At 39.6% G+C, this 16,001-nt stretch overlaps 2 protein-coding genes across 2 annotated transcripts in view; one reads left to right on the top strand and one right to left on the bottom strand.

The window, feature by feature from the left end:
* The window catches only part of myo1d (myosin 1D), a 129,720-nt gene that overhangs the window by 70,067 nt on the left and 43,652 nt on the right, over positions 1–16,001 (bottom strand). Inside the window, exons 12-13 of the mRNA XM_082544966.1 lie at positions 6,062–6,132; positions 728–802 (exon numbers count right to left, since the gene is read on the bottom strand). Of these exons, the coding sequence (XP_082401092.1) occupies positions 728–802; positions 6,062–6,132 (146 nt within the window). The remainder of the gene's footprint in view (positions 1–727; positions 803–6,061; positions 6,133–16,001) is intronic.
* Positions 1,890–16,001, top strand: part of tbkbp1 (TBK1 binding protein 1) — a 160,492-nt gene continuing 146,380 nt past the window's right edge. The window contains exon 1 of the mRNA XM_082544969.1: positions 1,890–2,735. The gene's annotated coding sequence lies outside the window, so the exon portion shown is untranslated. The remainder of the gene's footprint in view (positions 2,736–16,001) is intronic.

Below are 16,001 nucleotides of genomic sequence, written 5' to 3'. Positions count from 1 at the left end.
TGTTAAGACTGATATAATACAATTATAGAAGACTGAGTTGTCCCTGAGTTGTTGTAATAGGACACAACCATCTATTGTCACAGTGACCTTCTGGGGGAAAAAGGGACATCACATCATCATCTTCTCTAATTTTGTGAATTTTTGTCATAATTAGCATCTGAATTCTTGGGTCATGGCTAAAAACATCTTTTTGTGTTCAGCCTTCTGGATGACCTTAACCTCTGATTACTTAAATCCAATCAATTCACCCTTGAATCCAAGAGCTGCTGTTTCTGTTTAGGAAATATCACATTCAAGTGAAGTACAGACGGACAGCATGAAATTATAATGCCTCCAGCAATGCTTGGGCCCAGCCTGGATGCATATTGGAGGCATTCTCATAAGGATAACAGCTCCATATGGCTACAACACTTAGCACATACTCTTCCAGCCAAAATTAACTGATCTGCTTTCAAAAATGTCATGATTCTGATTTGTGTTAAGAATACCATGAACATACATTAGACAGGTAAGCATTTATATTCAGCACAAAAAAAGCTGAAGAGGACTGGTGAAGAAGAGGAGGAGGAGGATAAGAGCAAGCTGGGAGAGGATTCATTGCACTAGTCGTTCTTTTCAGAGAGCTGTCATGTAATCAGCGTGCTAGAAAGTGAAAGAGACACTTTGAAGAGTGTGTGTGGAGGTGATTGAAAATTGAAGCAGTGTGTATTACTGTGTGTTGTGTTACCTGTTGTACAGCAGTCTCTTGAAATCCTGGAACAGAGTGTCTTTGTTCTTATCAATAAAACCCACCACTGAGTACCTGTAGAAATACAGACAGAGGTAAATGCAAAGAGAAAGTCTTCAGATGGTCCAAAATGCAGCTGCTCGCCTGCTAACTGGTACCAAATGGAGAGAGCATATAACCCCAGTTTTAGCTTCTCTACATTGGCTTCCTCTCTCCTACAGGATCCAATTTAAACTTTTACTTTTTGCTTTTAAGCCACTTAACCCCTGAGCCACTTCTTACCTGTCTGAGCTCCTTTCTGTTTATGCTCCAGGAAAAACCATGAGGTCTAGCTCAAAATTAATGCTGTCCATCCCACGGACTTATCTCAAATCTCGTGGCAATAGAGCCTTCTCTGTGGCGGTCCCAGACTGGAATAGTCTTCCCCTAAATATTCTGCACAAACACTTGATCAATTTAAATCACTACTAAAGACACATTTTTAACACACTATGACCCAAACATTTTGGTCTTATTTAATAGTCTTAATTACTGTTTTAATTATTTTATTGTCCTATCATTGTTTTATATTGTTACTATTGTTTTACATTGTTTCTTTTTAATGGCATTTTTATATTGTTAAGCACTTTGTGCAGCATCGTCTGTCTTGTACTTTGCTATATAAATAAATTGGACTGACAGACTGATTGTATGGCATCAGCAGTGATGTGGACACTGTAGTCCTCTGTTGTGCTGAAAAGAGAGCTGACTGCGAAAGCAAAGCTGTCGATTTACCCGTCATTGTACACTTCTACCTATGGCCATGAGCTCTGAGAACTGATATTACTGATATTCCACCACATTGACAGGATCCAGGTGGTGTGGTTTAGGTATCTGACTATGATGCTTCTTGGTTGCTTTCTGGACGAGGGGTTCTGGGTAAGACCTAGGGCAGGGGTGGGCATCTCCAGGCCTCGAGGGCCGGTGTCCCTGCAGGTTTTATATGTGTCCTTGAACCAACACAGCTGATTTAAATGGCTAAATTAGCTCCTCAACATGTCCTGAAGTTCTCCAGAGGCCTGTGTGTTGACCCAAGGTGAGATCTAAAACCTGCAGGACACCGGCCCTTGAGGCCTGGAATTGCCCACCTCTGACCTTGCGTAACCCATGAAATGATGGAGACACTGGTTTGAGAACACCTCAGGGTCCTCCTGGATAAGCTGGAAGAAGTGGCTAAGAAGAGGGAGGGGCTTATGTGCCTGGACTGTTACCCCCATGAGCCAACCAAGATAAGGATGGGTGGATGGATGGATCTGTGAATGTCTGATTTAGACAGCATCAGTTAAACAGGGAGACCACAATGTGGCCTCCAGCTGCAGTCTAAGGTGTGGAAGAGCAGCTTTAACATCAGGTGCAGGGAGTGAATGTCACGTGAATTTCAACTTCAGCATCAGGTGAGAGCAAGTGGGAGCACACCCTGAAGCACAAGTGGAAGGTAAGCTTGTTCTTTTCACCACAGCAGGACTGTAGTGGGGTGTTAATCTGAGAAGAGTGAGCAGGTGGGCTTTTATACACTAATCGTCAATAATAACGGACACTGTAGGATCAGCACACTGACAGCAGCTGGGACACTTTACCTAATCCAGTTATCCCAGTAATCTCTGTCCAGTGTTTTAAAGTGGTCGATTAAATTTTATTGTTGTTTTTCAAATGATAATAATTAGAGATGGACCGATCCGATATTACGTATCGGTATCGGTCCGATACTGACCTAAATTACTGGATCGGATATCGGAGAAAAATAAAAAATGTAATCCGATCCATTAAATATCACGAAAGCACCTCACAAAACTTGCAACACGCCGTAACTCACCTCAGAACGTTAGCACGTCGGAGCAGTGTGCATCACGTGATAGAGCGGCTGTGGCATGCGGGACCTGTCGGTGGTCTGGATAGCATTTGGAGCTTCGCTAGCAACCCGGCATTTCATCTCCGACAAAGTTATCCCCGAGAGAAGTAAAGCAAGTGTGTAAGTCCATCTCTGAATGTTTGTAAAGCATTCCTGCGTTAAGCTTAACAAGCGATATATGGAGCGACTGCCTCTTCTCGCTGCTACTTCAATCATGAAACTGCTTAACGATCAGCTGATCGGCTTTTCTGTCGCGAGTCCGTGTCTCTAGTTTGCTTTTGGCCCACTTTGCACCAGAAAGAGGAAACCAGCGGCTGAACAACAGCAGCACGTTTAAGCTTGATCAGCTGTTGTTAGAATGTATTTAATATTACTTTCTACTCGAGGATCTTTTTCTACGTAGCTGACGCTGGTAACTGTGCAGGGGCGGATCTAGCAAAGTTTAGCCAGGGGGGCCGATAGGGCATTAACAGGGAAAAGGGGGCACAAAGACACACTTTTTTCTTATTCTCATTTAAAATGTCTAGCTTTTAATAAATAATTATCTGACACCCAAAGTTTTAATTTGATGTAAAATGAATAGAAGTCAATTACTGTATATAGTGACTATTAAGTCTAATCTCCAAAAAGTTGATTCTGTTCATCTGGACGTAGCGTTTTGTGGGAGAAACGTTTCGTCACTCATCCAAGTGACTTCTTCAGTCTATTAAGTCTAATATATATATACCCTAGTAAGCTATAGTACTTTTTCCTTTGGGAAGGTACCATCTGTGCAGTCTGCAATTTTGTTGAAGAAAGATGTTGAATCTATTTAATATTTCTTGAAAAATAATTGATTTCTGTGCATTTTTTTCACACTGCATCAAATTAAGGTTGATTACGTCGATTAAGCATCATGAGGTGGAGCGTGAGGGGTGGTTCCCTATTTTTTATTTATTTATTTTTGTTGTTGCTGGGAGTTGGAACCCTATTAGTTAGGTTGCTTAATATTTATGCTAAGTACTCTTTAAAATACCAGAATAGGGAGGATGGTGTAGGTTTAAGTTTATTAGATTGATCAGTATTGCTGAACTATGAAATATTTTTTTTTTTTTTTGCATACAGGTATAACAGAATAGCTTTAGTGTAGTTGTTGTTTTAAACTTGAGTATGAACTTATACAAAATGCAGCAAGATATTTAAAAAACAGTTTTGTTGATTAAAAAACACTATATCGGATTCATATCGGTATCGGCAGATATCCAAATTTATGATATCGGTATCGGTATCGGACATAAAAAAGTGGTATCGTGCCATCTCTAATAATAATTTTCATGTGAAAACTGTCAGGCTAATATTCAGATCCACTTTTTTTAGTTAATCAACAAGAAAATAAATGAACCTTTTTTATAATCATTTTAAAAGCTTGTGGGAAGACACACCAACAGGTAGCTGTTAGTGGTGACAGCACTGAGGTTGTAAATGAATACAAATATTTAGAGACAGCGATCAAGGAAAATCTGTCATAGGATTCAAACATAAGTGCCATTTACAAGAAAGGAAACAGCAATTGTATCTCATCTGAAAGCTGCAACAGTTTGATTCAACTTGTATTTATATAGCACTAAATCCCAACAACATTTGCCACAAGGCACGTTATATTCTAAGGTAGTAATAGAAAACTCCAACAATCAGACGACTTTGAGCAGGCTCTTGGCAACAGTGGGAAGGAAAAACTCCCTTTTAAGAGAAAGAAACATCCGGCAATATCAGGCTCAGGGAGGGGGAGCCAAGAGGCGTGACTGGTTGGTGGTGAGGGGAGGAAGACAGGACAAAGACACGCTGTGGAAGAGAGCCAACAATAAACGCATGTCATCTATCAAAGACATCACATGTCTTTGATAGATACACACTGGCTCTTTTATTCTATGCACATGTGGAATGTACTCGCCTTCTGTTTTGCTTTTTTGCCTGGAATTTTTACTGTCTGTAGTTAATAAGAGCAAATTCAATAAAATTGCACGTCAGCAACAACGCAGTTTGGCATAGTCTTAACTGGTGGGAACGGGCAAAGGTTCAGGGTACCACAATTTCTCATGCTCAGAGATCTTTTATACCTTGTATCACTCTGTCAAACAAATCAGGTGATATCACTTATGTGTACATAGTTACGCCTTGGTTTTTCGAAATATTATTTTTATTCTTAATGTCTGTAGGGACTTCATTGGTTGTATTTATCTCACATAAAAAGGCAGAAATGGAACTTCTGAAAAGACAAAGATTACTACTACCACTTGCTTCAGGGAGGGCGTTATGTGACTGCATTAAAGAACACATCCTTAGCCATAACTGCATAAAAACTGTGACCGTTTCCTGAATCTAACAAACAGTTAAAAAAATTTTTACTTAATTTTGCTCAACCACAGAGCTGCACTGTGACGTGAGTCTAATAAACAATAATAAATCATTTTAAGTAAATGCATGCTGTTACTGATGCAGCCACTACAAATATTACTCTGCCTCCTGCCTGGTGTAAGACGATCAGGGACCAATCAAGGCCGCCTGTCGAACCTGCTCCTCTGCCTCAGTCATCCCCCTGGGTGGCAGACACTTAGCCTTCACAAATGGGCTCAACATGCTTCCCTGAGAGCACTTTTTGGGAAGCTTAGCCTGTTTGGTTTATTCTTTTGAATGGCATCCAAGTAAGTACTCTGGGATTTGGGACTGGGAAATGGTGCTGTATTTTTATTTTTTTTGTGAGACATCATGTAATTAGGATGTCATTTAAATGTTTGAATCTGTCCACCAGTCTTCTTACACAACTGGAATGGGCAGAGTGATTGACTATAATGACAGTTTTCACCAATGACTTGGCACGTCACTGCCTTTCCAATCCAATTCCATGTGGATAAAACTATAAATTGATCACTTTGATTAAGATTAATCTTCATTTCAAAGGATGTCTTTGACGCTTTCAGTATGAATCAGTCAAACGGGGTATTTGGGCACTGAGAGCCAATTCTTCGACATCAGTAGCAGATGGTGTAAATGTTGAGGTGGACTAGATAAAAAGATTCGGGGCCTGGTTTAGAGAGAGTTTTACATTTTTTTAAAGCATGACTATTATATCTGGAAAATAGTAAGTGAAAGCAATGTAAATGTGTTTTTAACATTAAGTTAACTGGAGAGACATCCCTACAGGAAGCTAACTGTTGAAAAGAAAAAAAGAAGATGGGTTATGAAACAACTATTTGGTTAAAATTCAGTTGCAAAGTGTGATTTATTGCCCTGAAAACTATTCAGATTCTTTTAAGAACCAAAACCTCCATCTGCTCCTGAAGTGGGCCAGAGTGCAAGGCTGTGGTTTGAGTCGCCAGCTCTGAGGCATGAATATGTAAAGCTGAGGAAAAGAGGATGAATCATCAGTAAAAGCTTTTCCTGAATAAATAAAAGTCTTAGATACTTACACCACATCTCCTGCATAGTGCCTGATGCGAAAGTCTCTGTCAAACTCCAAACTCTTGTCAGTTGGTGAGAGCTGCAGAGACAGACGAGAAGAGAGAGCAGCGAGTGAGCAATGACACGGTAAAGTGTTCCTCAGAACAATGTATTAAAAGCATAGAGCCTTAAGGCAAAGAAAGAGACATTCACCATTTATCTAAAAATATAAAGTAGTGTTACATCAGTGCTGCTTGTTAGTACTGTACAGCCCATTACCTAAGCTTTCCAATTCAAATCACAAGTGTTCAGCTCCAAAATAAGCAGACATGGGTCAGATTTACATTTAAGTCCCCTCACAGCTCTATTAACCTCTTAGGACCTGGCGTCCACATATGTGGAGATCACATTTTGGGTTATTTAGACGAAAATACTCAATTTTGCTCTACAAGGGCCTGATATCCACTTACGAGGACATTATACTGCTACTGTTCTATCAAAATTTTAAATGAATATCCTCATATGTGGCTCTTATTTTTCTTAAAAACAAAAATAAGGTAAAAAAAAAAAAAAAATCTGGTAATTCTTTCTTTTTACATTCATCAGGCCCCAATCAACCTAAATATCAAAGAGAAATTAAAAATGAATGCCGTGGAAGAGTTCGGGTCTTAGGAGGTTAAAAAAACCCCACACCATCAACAGAGTGTACGCCAGGGTTAATAATAAATAAGGTCAAAGTTTTCTTAACTTGAAGGCCACGTTTTGATTGTTGCTTGATCATCATCATTGCAGGGACAACACAGCAACGGCCATTCAAGCTCACATTCACAAGTTGACCTAACACGCACCAGAGAGAACATATGCAGGCACTGGGAGAACATGCAAGCTCCACACAGAACTGCCCCAGCAGGCCAGTGGGTTCAAACCCAGGACCTTCTTGCTATGAAAAGCGTAAGGTTGACAGATGCATCAGGGGCAACCTGGGTTTAGGTATGTTACCCAAGGATCCTTAGATACGCAGAGCAAAGGAGCCGGAGATTAGTAGATGACCCAGCTTATTTCCTGAGCCACAGGCGACCCCATAAAAAACCTTCTGATTTTATTTTCTTCTCCAGTGCCTTTAATGCAGCTCTCTACATGACAAACTATTAAAGTTAAACTGTATAGAGTGATGGGCAGAGCTGTTACTGCAAAAGTAGATGCAACGGGGCAGAAAACACCAAGACTGTCGTCACTGATAATGTCTCATAGAACAGGGCAACGAGGGGGGAGGACAGAAAGAAACAAAAGAAGGTGCTGAAAACATTCAAGGCACAGGCAATAGACATGGCAGCAGAGATGAGACAAGGAGAAAGAAGAGGGATATATGTGGTGTGATTGGAAGAGACAGAAGTAAAAAAAATAAAGTGTGTGTGTGTGTGTGTGTGTGTGTGTGTGTGTGTGTGATATACTGACACATGTATGTAGGCCAGTGACAGCAGAGCAAAGAGGGAGGAAGCATGAATGGAGATGCAGAGAAGTCTTCCGCAGCCCTGAAACAGCCTCTGATGAGCACATCAGGGTTCTTATTTCATCCACAACTGCACAGCAGCGAGTTCATTATGGGCTGTGCCGCTGGGTAAAGTAAGTGTGTGAGTGTGTGTGTGTGTATATGAGTGAGAGGCATCCCGAGATTCTGTCGCAATCCCAAGGAGACACAAGTGATTAGGAAGAGAAGGGTGAGGGTACAGGAAGCAGCAAGATTTTTAACAAGGAGAGAAAAAAATAATCCGTGAAAGCCCCTGGGATGGATATCTAAACATGGGTCGAGAAAGAAAAGCCCGAGAGTCATAGAGTATTGCCAGAAGTATACGGACAGGGCTTTGGTCTACAAAAAGTTTGTCTTTTATAATGATAAACAGCTGTTTCATACTCATTCATCAGCAGAAATACTACAAGCTTGGTCTGGCTCCTCAGATATGTGAAAATATTCTGTTTTGTTTTGGGGTTTTTTTTTTAAATATATAATTGTAAACTAAATTCTTTGGGGTTTAGACTGCAGGACATTTTTTCTGCTTTTCCTTCATTTTGTTAAACATTTTTCTAAAGCAATTAATCTACTAATTACTTGCATAATTAGTTGCCTGGAAGACTGAAAACAGCTACAGACTCTAAGGCTACCCTGAACACATGTCCTGTCTATTTCAGGTAAGCTTTAAACCACCAGGGCTGTAAACACCTGATATCACTGGTCATGTGTGGGGGGTATAACTAGCAACCAGAAGGTTGGTTGTTTGCAATGGCAAACAGTAAGCGTGAAAGTGTCTTTGCTTGGATTTACAATAAGATAGAAGTGTGGCAGAAACTAGCTTGAGTGCAAGGTGGTCATGGGGGTGAAAACCACAGACTGCAAAGAAATATACTGGTACAAGGAGCATGATCCATCACTATAGACACACAAGAAGAATGAAATCACAAAATATGTATGAGCTTCGCAGGTCTCAGTTTCCAGACTTTTACAAACTAGAACGGAGTGAACAGAGTAAACAGTGTTTCTGAAACTCTTCATTTTAGGAGGTCCAGAAAAGTCAAAGTTGTAGTGTGAACCTAGAGGTAAACCTTTCAAAAGTTACAGACTTTAAAACTAAAATATTACCGTGGCTCTGCTCCAAGGTTCAGAACTTATCTGAACAAAATTTACTGCAGTGGTTTAATCCTAATCAGTGACAATCCCAAACCTATAGCACCAAAACTAAGCCCAATCCTTTGTGCATGTTTTTGCTTTTCTTCAAAACAAACAGAAATTTGCAAAAGACGGACTGTCATCCCCTTTTTTGTGTCAGAGAAAGCCATCCTCAATATTTATGCTACACTAAGAACATCCTGACTTGCATAACAAATCAATTGTCTCATTAACACACAGGAACAAAGAAAAGCCTCACACTTCCCAAAATATTTTAGATGCTGTTCTGAACGTCCCTTTCCTGTTGCTACTTGCACAAGCGGGGAATTTTTTGAAAGCTTGGCATGGAACAAATTTGACTGTGCAGAGCTCAACCTCATCTAACACCTCTGAGATGAACTGGAACACCGGCTGTGAGCCAGGCCAGGCCTCATCACCTGTCAGTGCTGGACCTCACTGCTGCTCTTGTATCTGGGCTGAAACCCTACTCTATCAGATCAATCCCAATGATCCTGGAATATCTGAAAATCCCATAAAAAACATTTATCTTTATTTTTGGTTATTAGTGTGGATGCTGATTAAGCATCCACAATATTGTTCTTCTACTTTTAAATTTCTGTACGTTTTTTGTATGCTATGTCCAGTTTTTTCAGAAAATGCATTTTCTAGTTATACATTTTACATTTTTACTATACATTTTAGTTATTATTTATACTATATAAATTCTATTATATGGTCTAAATTCAATAAATAAGTAAGTTCAGTTCATTCAGTAAGTACAGCAAATTCTTCATGTTTCTCTCAAGTATAGGAGATAAACTGTTTGGAAAAATCAAACACACTTTTTAGGGGTTATTAGCCTTAAACACACACTGAAACACAGAACAGACAGACAAACAGATGCTATATCAGACAGACAGCCTGCATCTGTGGGAAGCCATACTTCCCTTCATCCATCCCAATCAGATACACTCCATCTCTCACACACACACACACACACACACACACACACACACACGTAGACAAGACACAAATCTTGGCAGCGCTGTTGTTAGCACCTCCTCCGTGTCTGGGTTTCAGCCTAGCATTAAGTTTGAGACTGCTGTAGTGCTGGTTGTGGTGCTGCGTGCGTGCGTGCTCATCTACGGAGAAAGAAGCCACTTAAAAGAAAGAACAATGGTCAGAATAATGGCAACACAGAGACTTTGATGTCAGACGAAATAGCCACAAGCAAGGGTAGATGCACAATTATTAGGTCAACTTAAATCGCTGCATTTATTCTCAGTGAGATTAGCACTAATACAATCTACAGTACTAACCAGTACTGTGCAGTACTGACTCATATTTTTTTTCTACACTATGTTAACAACTTGTATTTTTTTTGAAAGGTTGTATTTAAAAAGCACAAATATCTTACTATAATAATAGTGTACATATGGATATATCTGTCTGTATGTACCTTTTCCTCCATAACGGGTGGACCAGTCTGAGGAAACACTGTCACACATACAGTGATTATTAACATCTATATTTTTTGTAAATCCCAATTCTTTTGATTTTTAAAATATATATAATTCAAATTATTCACCTGCCAATGGAATGTTATGTTCTCAGGTTGTTTCACATGTAACATTCGATGCACGCTGCCCGTATATAACTTAACAGTCACTAAAATTTGTATCCACAATGGAATTTCATTCGGGATGCCACTAAATTCAGAGCAATTTTTTTTTAAAGAACTACGTGTTTTTAAGGAAAGTTTAAATATTTTTCTTTATTTTACTTTCTTTATCGTCAACTTTAAAAAAATAAGGTCTATGACCCATCAGGTTATATAAGCCATCAGTAAAGATATTTTAAAAGTTAACAATTTTTAATGAGAGTGTCAGTGATGCGGTAGCACATTCAGCTCATGATCCATTAAAATTCAAAGATAAAATTAAAGAATAAACCTTGGTGTTGACCTAGAGTACAGTTTGGGTGAAGGCCTATTAAATGATCATTGTTTGCAAGTTTCACTAAAATTTGATCAAGAGGAGGAGTGATTGTTGTAAATTGTGGGCAGATGAATGACTCACCATGACATAGGTTCATCTTTAATCTTAGAAATATAAAGACAGAAGCTGCTAAAATGTGAACAAGGCAAAAATGTAAGAATAACTAAAATAATAACTGCAGAGCAACTCAGTTATTTCAGTGAAATTTAAAAAAAAAAAAATGCTAGTGATGCTAATTTAAGAGGTAGGACATAGTGATTATGGCGAACAGCTTCACCTCATGAATGTAAATATGCAGAACAGAGAAAAAGAAAAAGTACAAAACATTTGAAAAGACCACAAGAGAGTTCCCAAAGCCTAAGGTGTTCCTGGTCACCATGCTGATTTATCATGATTTGCAGTTTAAAATTTGAATGTACGATGCCAGAAAAAAAAAATTTATTTAAAATTAATTTTCATATTCACAAAGAAACAAAGAAGCACGACCACTCTGGCCTTCGTTTCACCCTGTTCTGCTTTAAAAATGAAATGCATGTTTAGCAGAAATTACTGCCGACAGCCAAAGCATTTACCGTAAATGTCGGGCTATAAGCCGCTACTTTTTGCACAAGCTTTGAACCCTGCGGCTTTTAGTCAGGTGCGGCTTTTCTATGGATTGTCCGTGATTTTTGTCATATCGTAAGACGATTTGTTTTGTGTGTTCCGCTGTTGTACGGCACTACGTTGCCTGGCGGAAGGATCGGGGTTCAAGAGTGGTATGTTAGTCACATGTCCGTCCGCCAGGCAACGTAGTGCCGTACGAAGTAGCGCGAAAAACAAACTTCAAAGTAGCGCTACGCGTTCAGCGGGAGTCGTGGATGATGAGCGGCGATAAACTTGCAAGTTATGCCCAAAAAGCAAGTTATGCCCAACTCCACCGGTGGATTCTGACAGCGTGGAAAAGTGTGAAAACATCCACGATCACCAACGGATTTTGAAGGGCTGGACTGCTGCATGATGGAGAGGAGGACACCGCCACGGCCCTTCTGAGGGTGTTCGACTCTGACACTGACAATGAGGATTTCTTTGGTTTTGAAAGTGACAACGAAGGAGAGAAGAAGAGTGGATGACGAAGCCATCATGAGCCTGTTTGTATCCGACACTGGAGAAGAGGACTTTGGTGGTTTTAGTGCGCAGGAAGAAGAGAAAGATGGTGGTGAATGACTGACTTTTCTTCTTGTTAAAGCTGTGTCACTGCACCTGAGCCTAAAAGGTAGGCCGAATCTATTGTTCTGGTGTGCTGTAGGTTATTGTTATGTACTACATGTGCAAATATGTACCCATAACTTGTTTTTCAAAATATTAATAAAAGTGATGTCTCCAAACAGCCATCTCTTTCCTGACAATTCGCTTTGTGCATATTCTCTTACATATGATAAGTCAACATTGAAACACCTGCGGCTTTTGGTCAGGTGCGGCTAATGTATGTACAAAACAGGATTTTCCCCTGATTTTAGCTTGTGCGGCTAATATTTAGGTGCGCTTTGTAGTCCGGGAAATACGGTAATTAAAAACAGAAAAGGACTTCAGGTACAGCCAAAAACATAAAACGAAACTGAGGAAGAAGAAAGAATGATCGGGTAATATGAAAATGGAAACAAGATAGACAGAACAAAAAATAATATCATTTAACCTCAAAATAACGAGCATTAAAATAATCTTGATAAAAGAATAGAAGGCAGAAGAGATGAGGCAACAAGAGATGGGAGGATTTAAATACAGAGAGAAGAAGCAGAGCGAGAGCTGAGGTAAGAAGGCGAGAGACAGACAAGAACTGTGGGCCGAGCGCATCAGGTACACAGTGTAACATAAGCTGGTGTCAAAACGACAAAAAGCAGTGATAAGAAGCTTCCACACGTCATTTTCACTTTTTCCTTTTATTGCTGTCACATGTTTCAACATTTATTAGCAGAGAAAAGCGCCTTGAGGCGACTTTTGTTGTGATTTGGCGCTATATAAATAAAATTGAATTGAATTGAATAGAAAAGACGAGATGAAAACAACCAGGACAGAGCTGACAGCAGAAACTGAAGCAGAGGTTACTCATTCTTCTGCAGTATGTTCAGAACATACCTGACCATGAAGATAAAGGACTGAAGCAGCACTAAGAGCCAGACATCAGGCTTTGGTAACATATATGTAATTGGAAAGATCAACAAAGCGAGAGGCAACAAATGTAAAAGAAAAAATGGAAAATGTGAGTGAGGCTACAGCTTCCACAGACACTGGTTTTCAACTCAGCAGACCTGCTATAGGAGTTACTTGTTAGATCTCCTCAGGTCCACTCAAACAAGAAACACGATTTGGATAATCCCTCTGGTAGAGTTCAGACACTTAGAGAATAGTTCTTCATTAAAACCTCCAAAGTATGCACCCAACCGCCAGTATGCACGGAGGCAGAATGGAAGATAAAAGTAGATGTTTCACGTTACACAGCTGACCTTATTCACATCAGTATGGTCCTGGGTGTGAAACCCCTGGCTGACTGGGGCCTTTCTGTGTGTACGCATGTTTTCATGAATCAAAGATAATAGGTTCTGTCTCAGTACTCCAGTTTTCACCCACAGTCCAATGGCATGCAGGGGTAAGGGTAACTGGTGATTCTAAGGGCCAGATTTACTAAAAGGGACAAAATAGCGTGTGGGCGCAATAAATCTGGCACTAAATTAGCCAGAGTTATGAAATTAAGTGTGACTGGTTGTCTGTCTCTCTGTGGTAGCTCTGTCATAGACTGGTGACTTGTTCTGTAAAAGCTGGGATGAGCTACAGCCTCCCCCTGAATTGGAGCAGAAGGATAGGTAGCTTTTTAAAAACATTTTTAACAGCACGTTCCATGCTGTCTGAAACCCCCGGGGTACAATTTTTTGCTGTTTTCTAAAACAATGTATATGTTGCTTCTATGAAAATGATCGAATGACCAATCTGAGAAAAAAAAGACATGTACCATCAATACTAAAAACTACACTACATGTCTGCACTGTGGTATGAATTTTCTTTAACCTCCTCCTTCTTTAATTTCTCTTTGATATTTGAGCTGATTGGGACCTGATGAATGTAGAAACAAAGAATTACCAGATTTTTTATTTTTTTTACCTTATTTTTGTGTCTAAGAAAAATAAGAGCCACATATGAGGATATTCATTTAAAATTTCCATAGAACAGTAGCAGTATAATGTCCTTGTAAGTGAATATCAGGCCCTTGTAGGGCAAAATTGAGTATTTTGGTCTAAATAACCCAAAATGTGATGTCCACATATGTGGACGCCAGGTACTAGGAGGTTAAATGTTTAAAATTTTACTTAAAAATGATTCAATTGAAGTACAAAAATTACATTTACCCTAAAATACAAAGTTAATGTTGATCATCTTGTCATTAGTCCAATAACTAAAGCAGTTAAGGTCCAACTATTGTTTAATGTAACAGCCAATATTAAATGTCAGAAACATGGCTACTGGTTTTGACATTGGCTGTTACATTAGACACATCGGCCATGTTTCTGTACAGACGAGTTCAGTGGATCTCATTCTGGCAAACCAAACCCTTTTGAACAGATTTTATTGTTAAACTGTCAATAAAAGTGACCTCCAACTTAATGTGAAATGCCCCACTTTCTGCCAGCTTCTCGCCTTCCATCACCTCCTGCAATCACTTTTCCTGCAGTCCTGTTTGCCACCTGTGCCCTCCTGCTCTCTAGCCTCTGGACTGGAGAGCCATCTATGATGGCACAAGCCAGACCTCCCAATGAGAAGCATCTGACTATCTCCAAGCCTGTCAAGAACTCACACTAGGCACTGCAGTCAACAATGCAGGTGGCAGATGAGGAGATGGATTTTACGTTTCATGCCCAGTGCACTGAGTGGCAGCTGTCAGGACATTAAAACCCAGCATATCAAACTACATGCTAATCCAGACACCAACAGACAGAGTACAAACCCTGAAACAACCATCAGACTGTCCTGGTGCTGAACCGTTTTACGCCACTGATTCTCCTCTTAGAGGCATCAGTTAGCTGCCTGTGTCCATCCTGACTGCTACAGCTGACCTTGTGCATCCCTGGGACTAATGACCAGCATCTCAGTGATTAGCATCACCAACACATGGCCCATAACAGCTTTACCACTTAGTACACCATGTGCACTCATACATGTAGCAGAAGGCAGAGGACACACATACACAAGCATATACTCATGTACATCCCATTAGTATGCCGCGCCATAGCATGCCACATGCTGCGATGCTGTGATCTATGTGAAAGGTAAAAAAAGAAAACAGTGAAAGCAGATGGGAGAAAATTGAAATATATAAAGTGAAACAACGAAAGATTTAAAAGCTAATAAAAAAACAGAAAAACTGATATTTTACTGCAAAATGCTACCAAACATGTGATTGCTTTAGCAAATTATAGATTAGAAAATGAAGCTGATGTTATTCTATTTAATAAATCCAGTATAACAATAACACTTTTCAGCAGCCCTAATCACAGTGTTTCCTGTTGAAAATCTTTACACCTGCAATACCAGATTTTTTTTGGGGCCACTTGGGAGCTACAAACAAAATCAGACAAAAATCCAGCAGATACGGAGCAAACGAGGTATTTGCTCTCCTTTCAGATCTTCTCCTGAGGGGAATCTCTGGATCTTTAGCTATCAAATTCTGCTCTATGTTGAACAACTAACTCTGTGTGCTTGTAAATGGTTGGGTAGTAGCACACATTAAATTACAAAAACAGCTGCCTGAGCACATTTATTTAAAATGTTACGGCCAAATAAAATATCTGTGTTACGAGGGAAGAAACTTATAAAGATAATCCATCCACCCAATTGTTAGCAAAAATGTTAAGGTTATACACACGCAAGCCCAGATACAACGCCCTTACAAACAATATTCAAATCAGTGGTAAACACTGAGACATAACACAATAAGCTACTGCAGATTTGACATCTAATTCAATAGCTGGTCTCTACTGTTTGTGGTTTTCCGCTTTGTAATCAGGGTCATACCCAATAACTTGCAGTAAAAACTGAAAAGGCCAATCACTGTCTACAACTTTACAGCAAGTGTTTAAATTGTTGTGTAACTGTGAGCCTACAAACATACCATGCAGACTAAAATAGAAAAGAAATATTTAAACAATAAGGCTTTTACATTTCAGTGTTTGTGGTGCAAGAAGACAAAAAATCAAGTAAAAAGGCGACGAGGCGTGTAGACACAGTCAAACTACACAGTTTGTTAGCGATGAGTCATTACATTTATGAAACTAGTTAGATTTC

The sequence above is a fragment of the Aulonocara stuartgranti genome (assembly GCF_965226115.1).
Source record: "Aulonocara stuartgranti genome assembly, chromosome: 8".
Classification (NCBI taxonomy): Eukaryota; Metazoa; Chordata; class Actinopteri; order Cichliformes; family Cichlidae; genus Aulonocara; species Aulonocara stuartgranti.
Note: the sequence above shows the minus strand (reverse complement) of the source record. Positions and strands in the feature narration are given on the sequence as shown.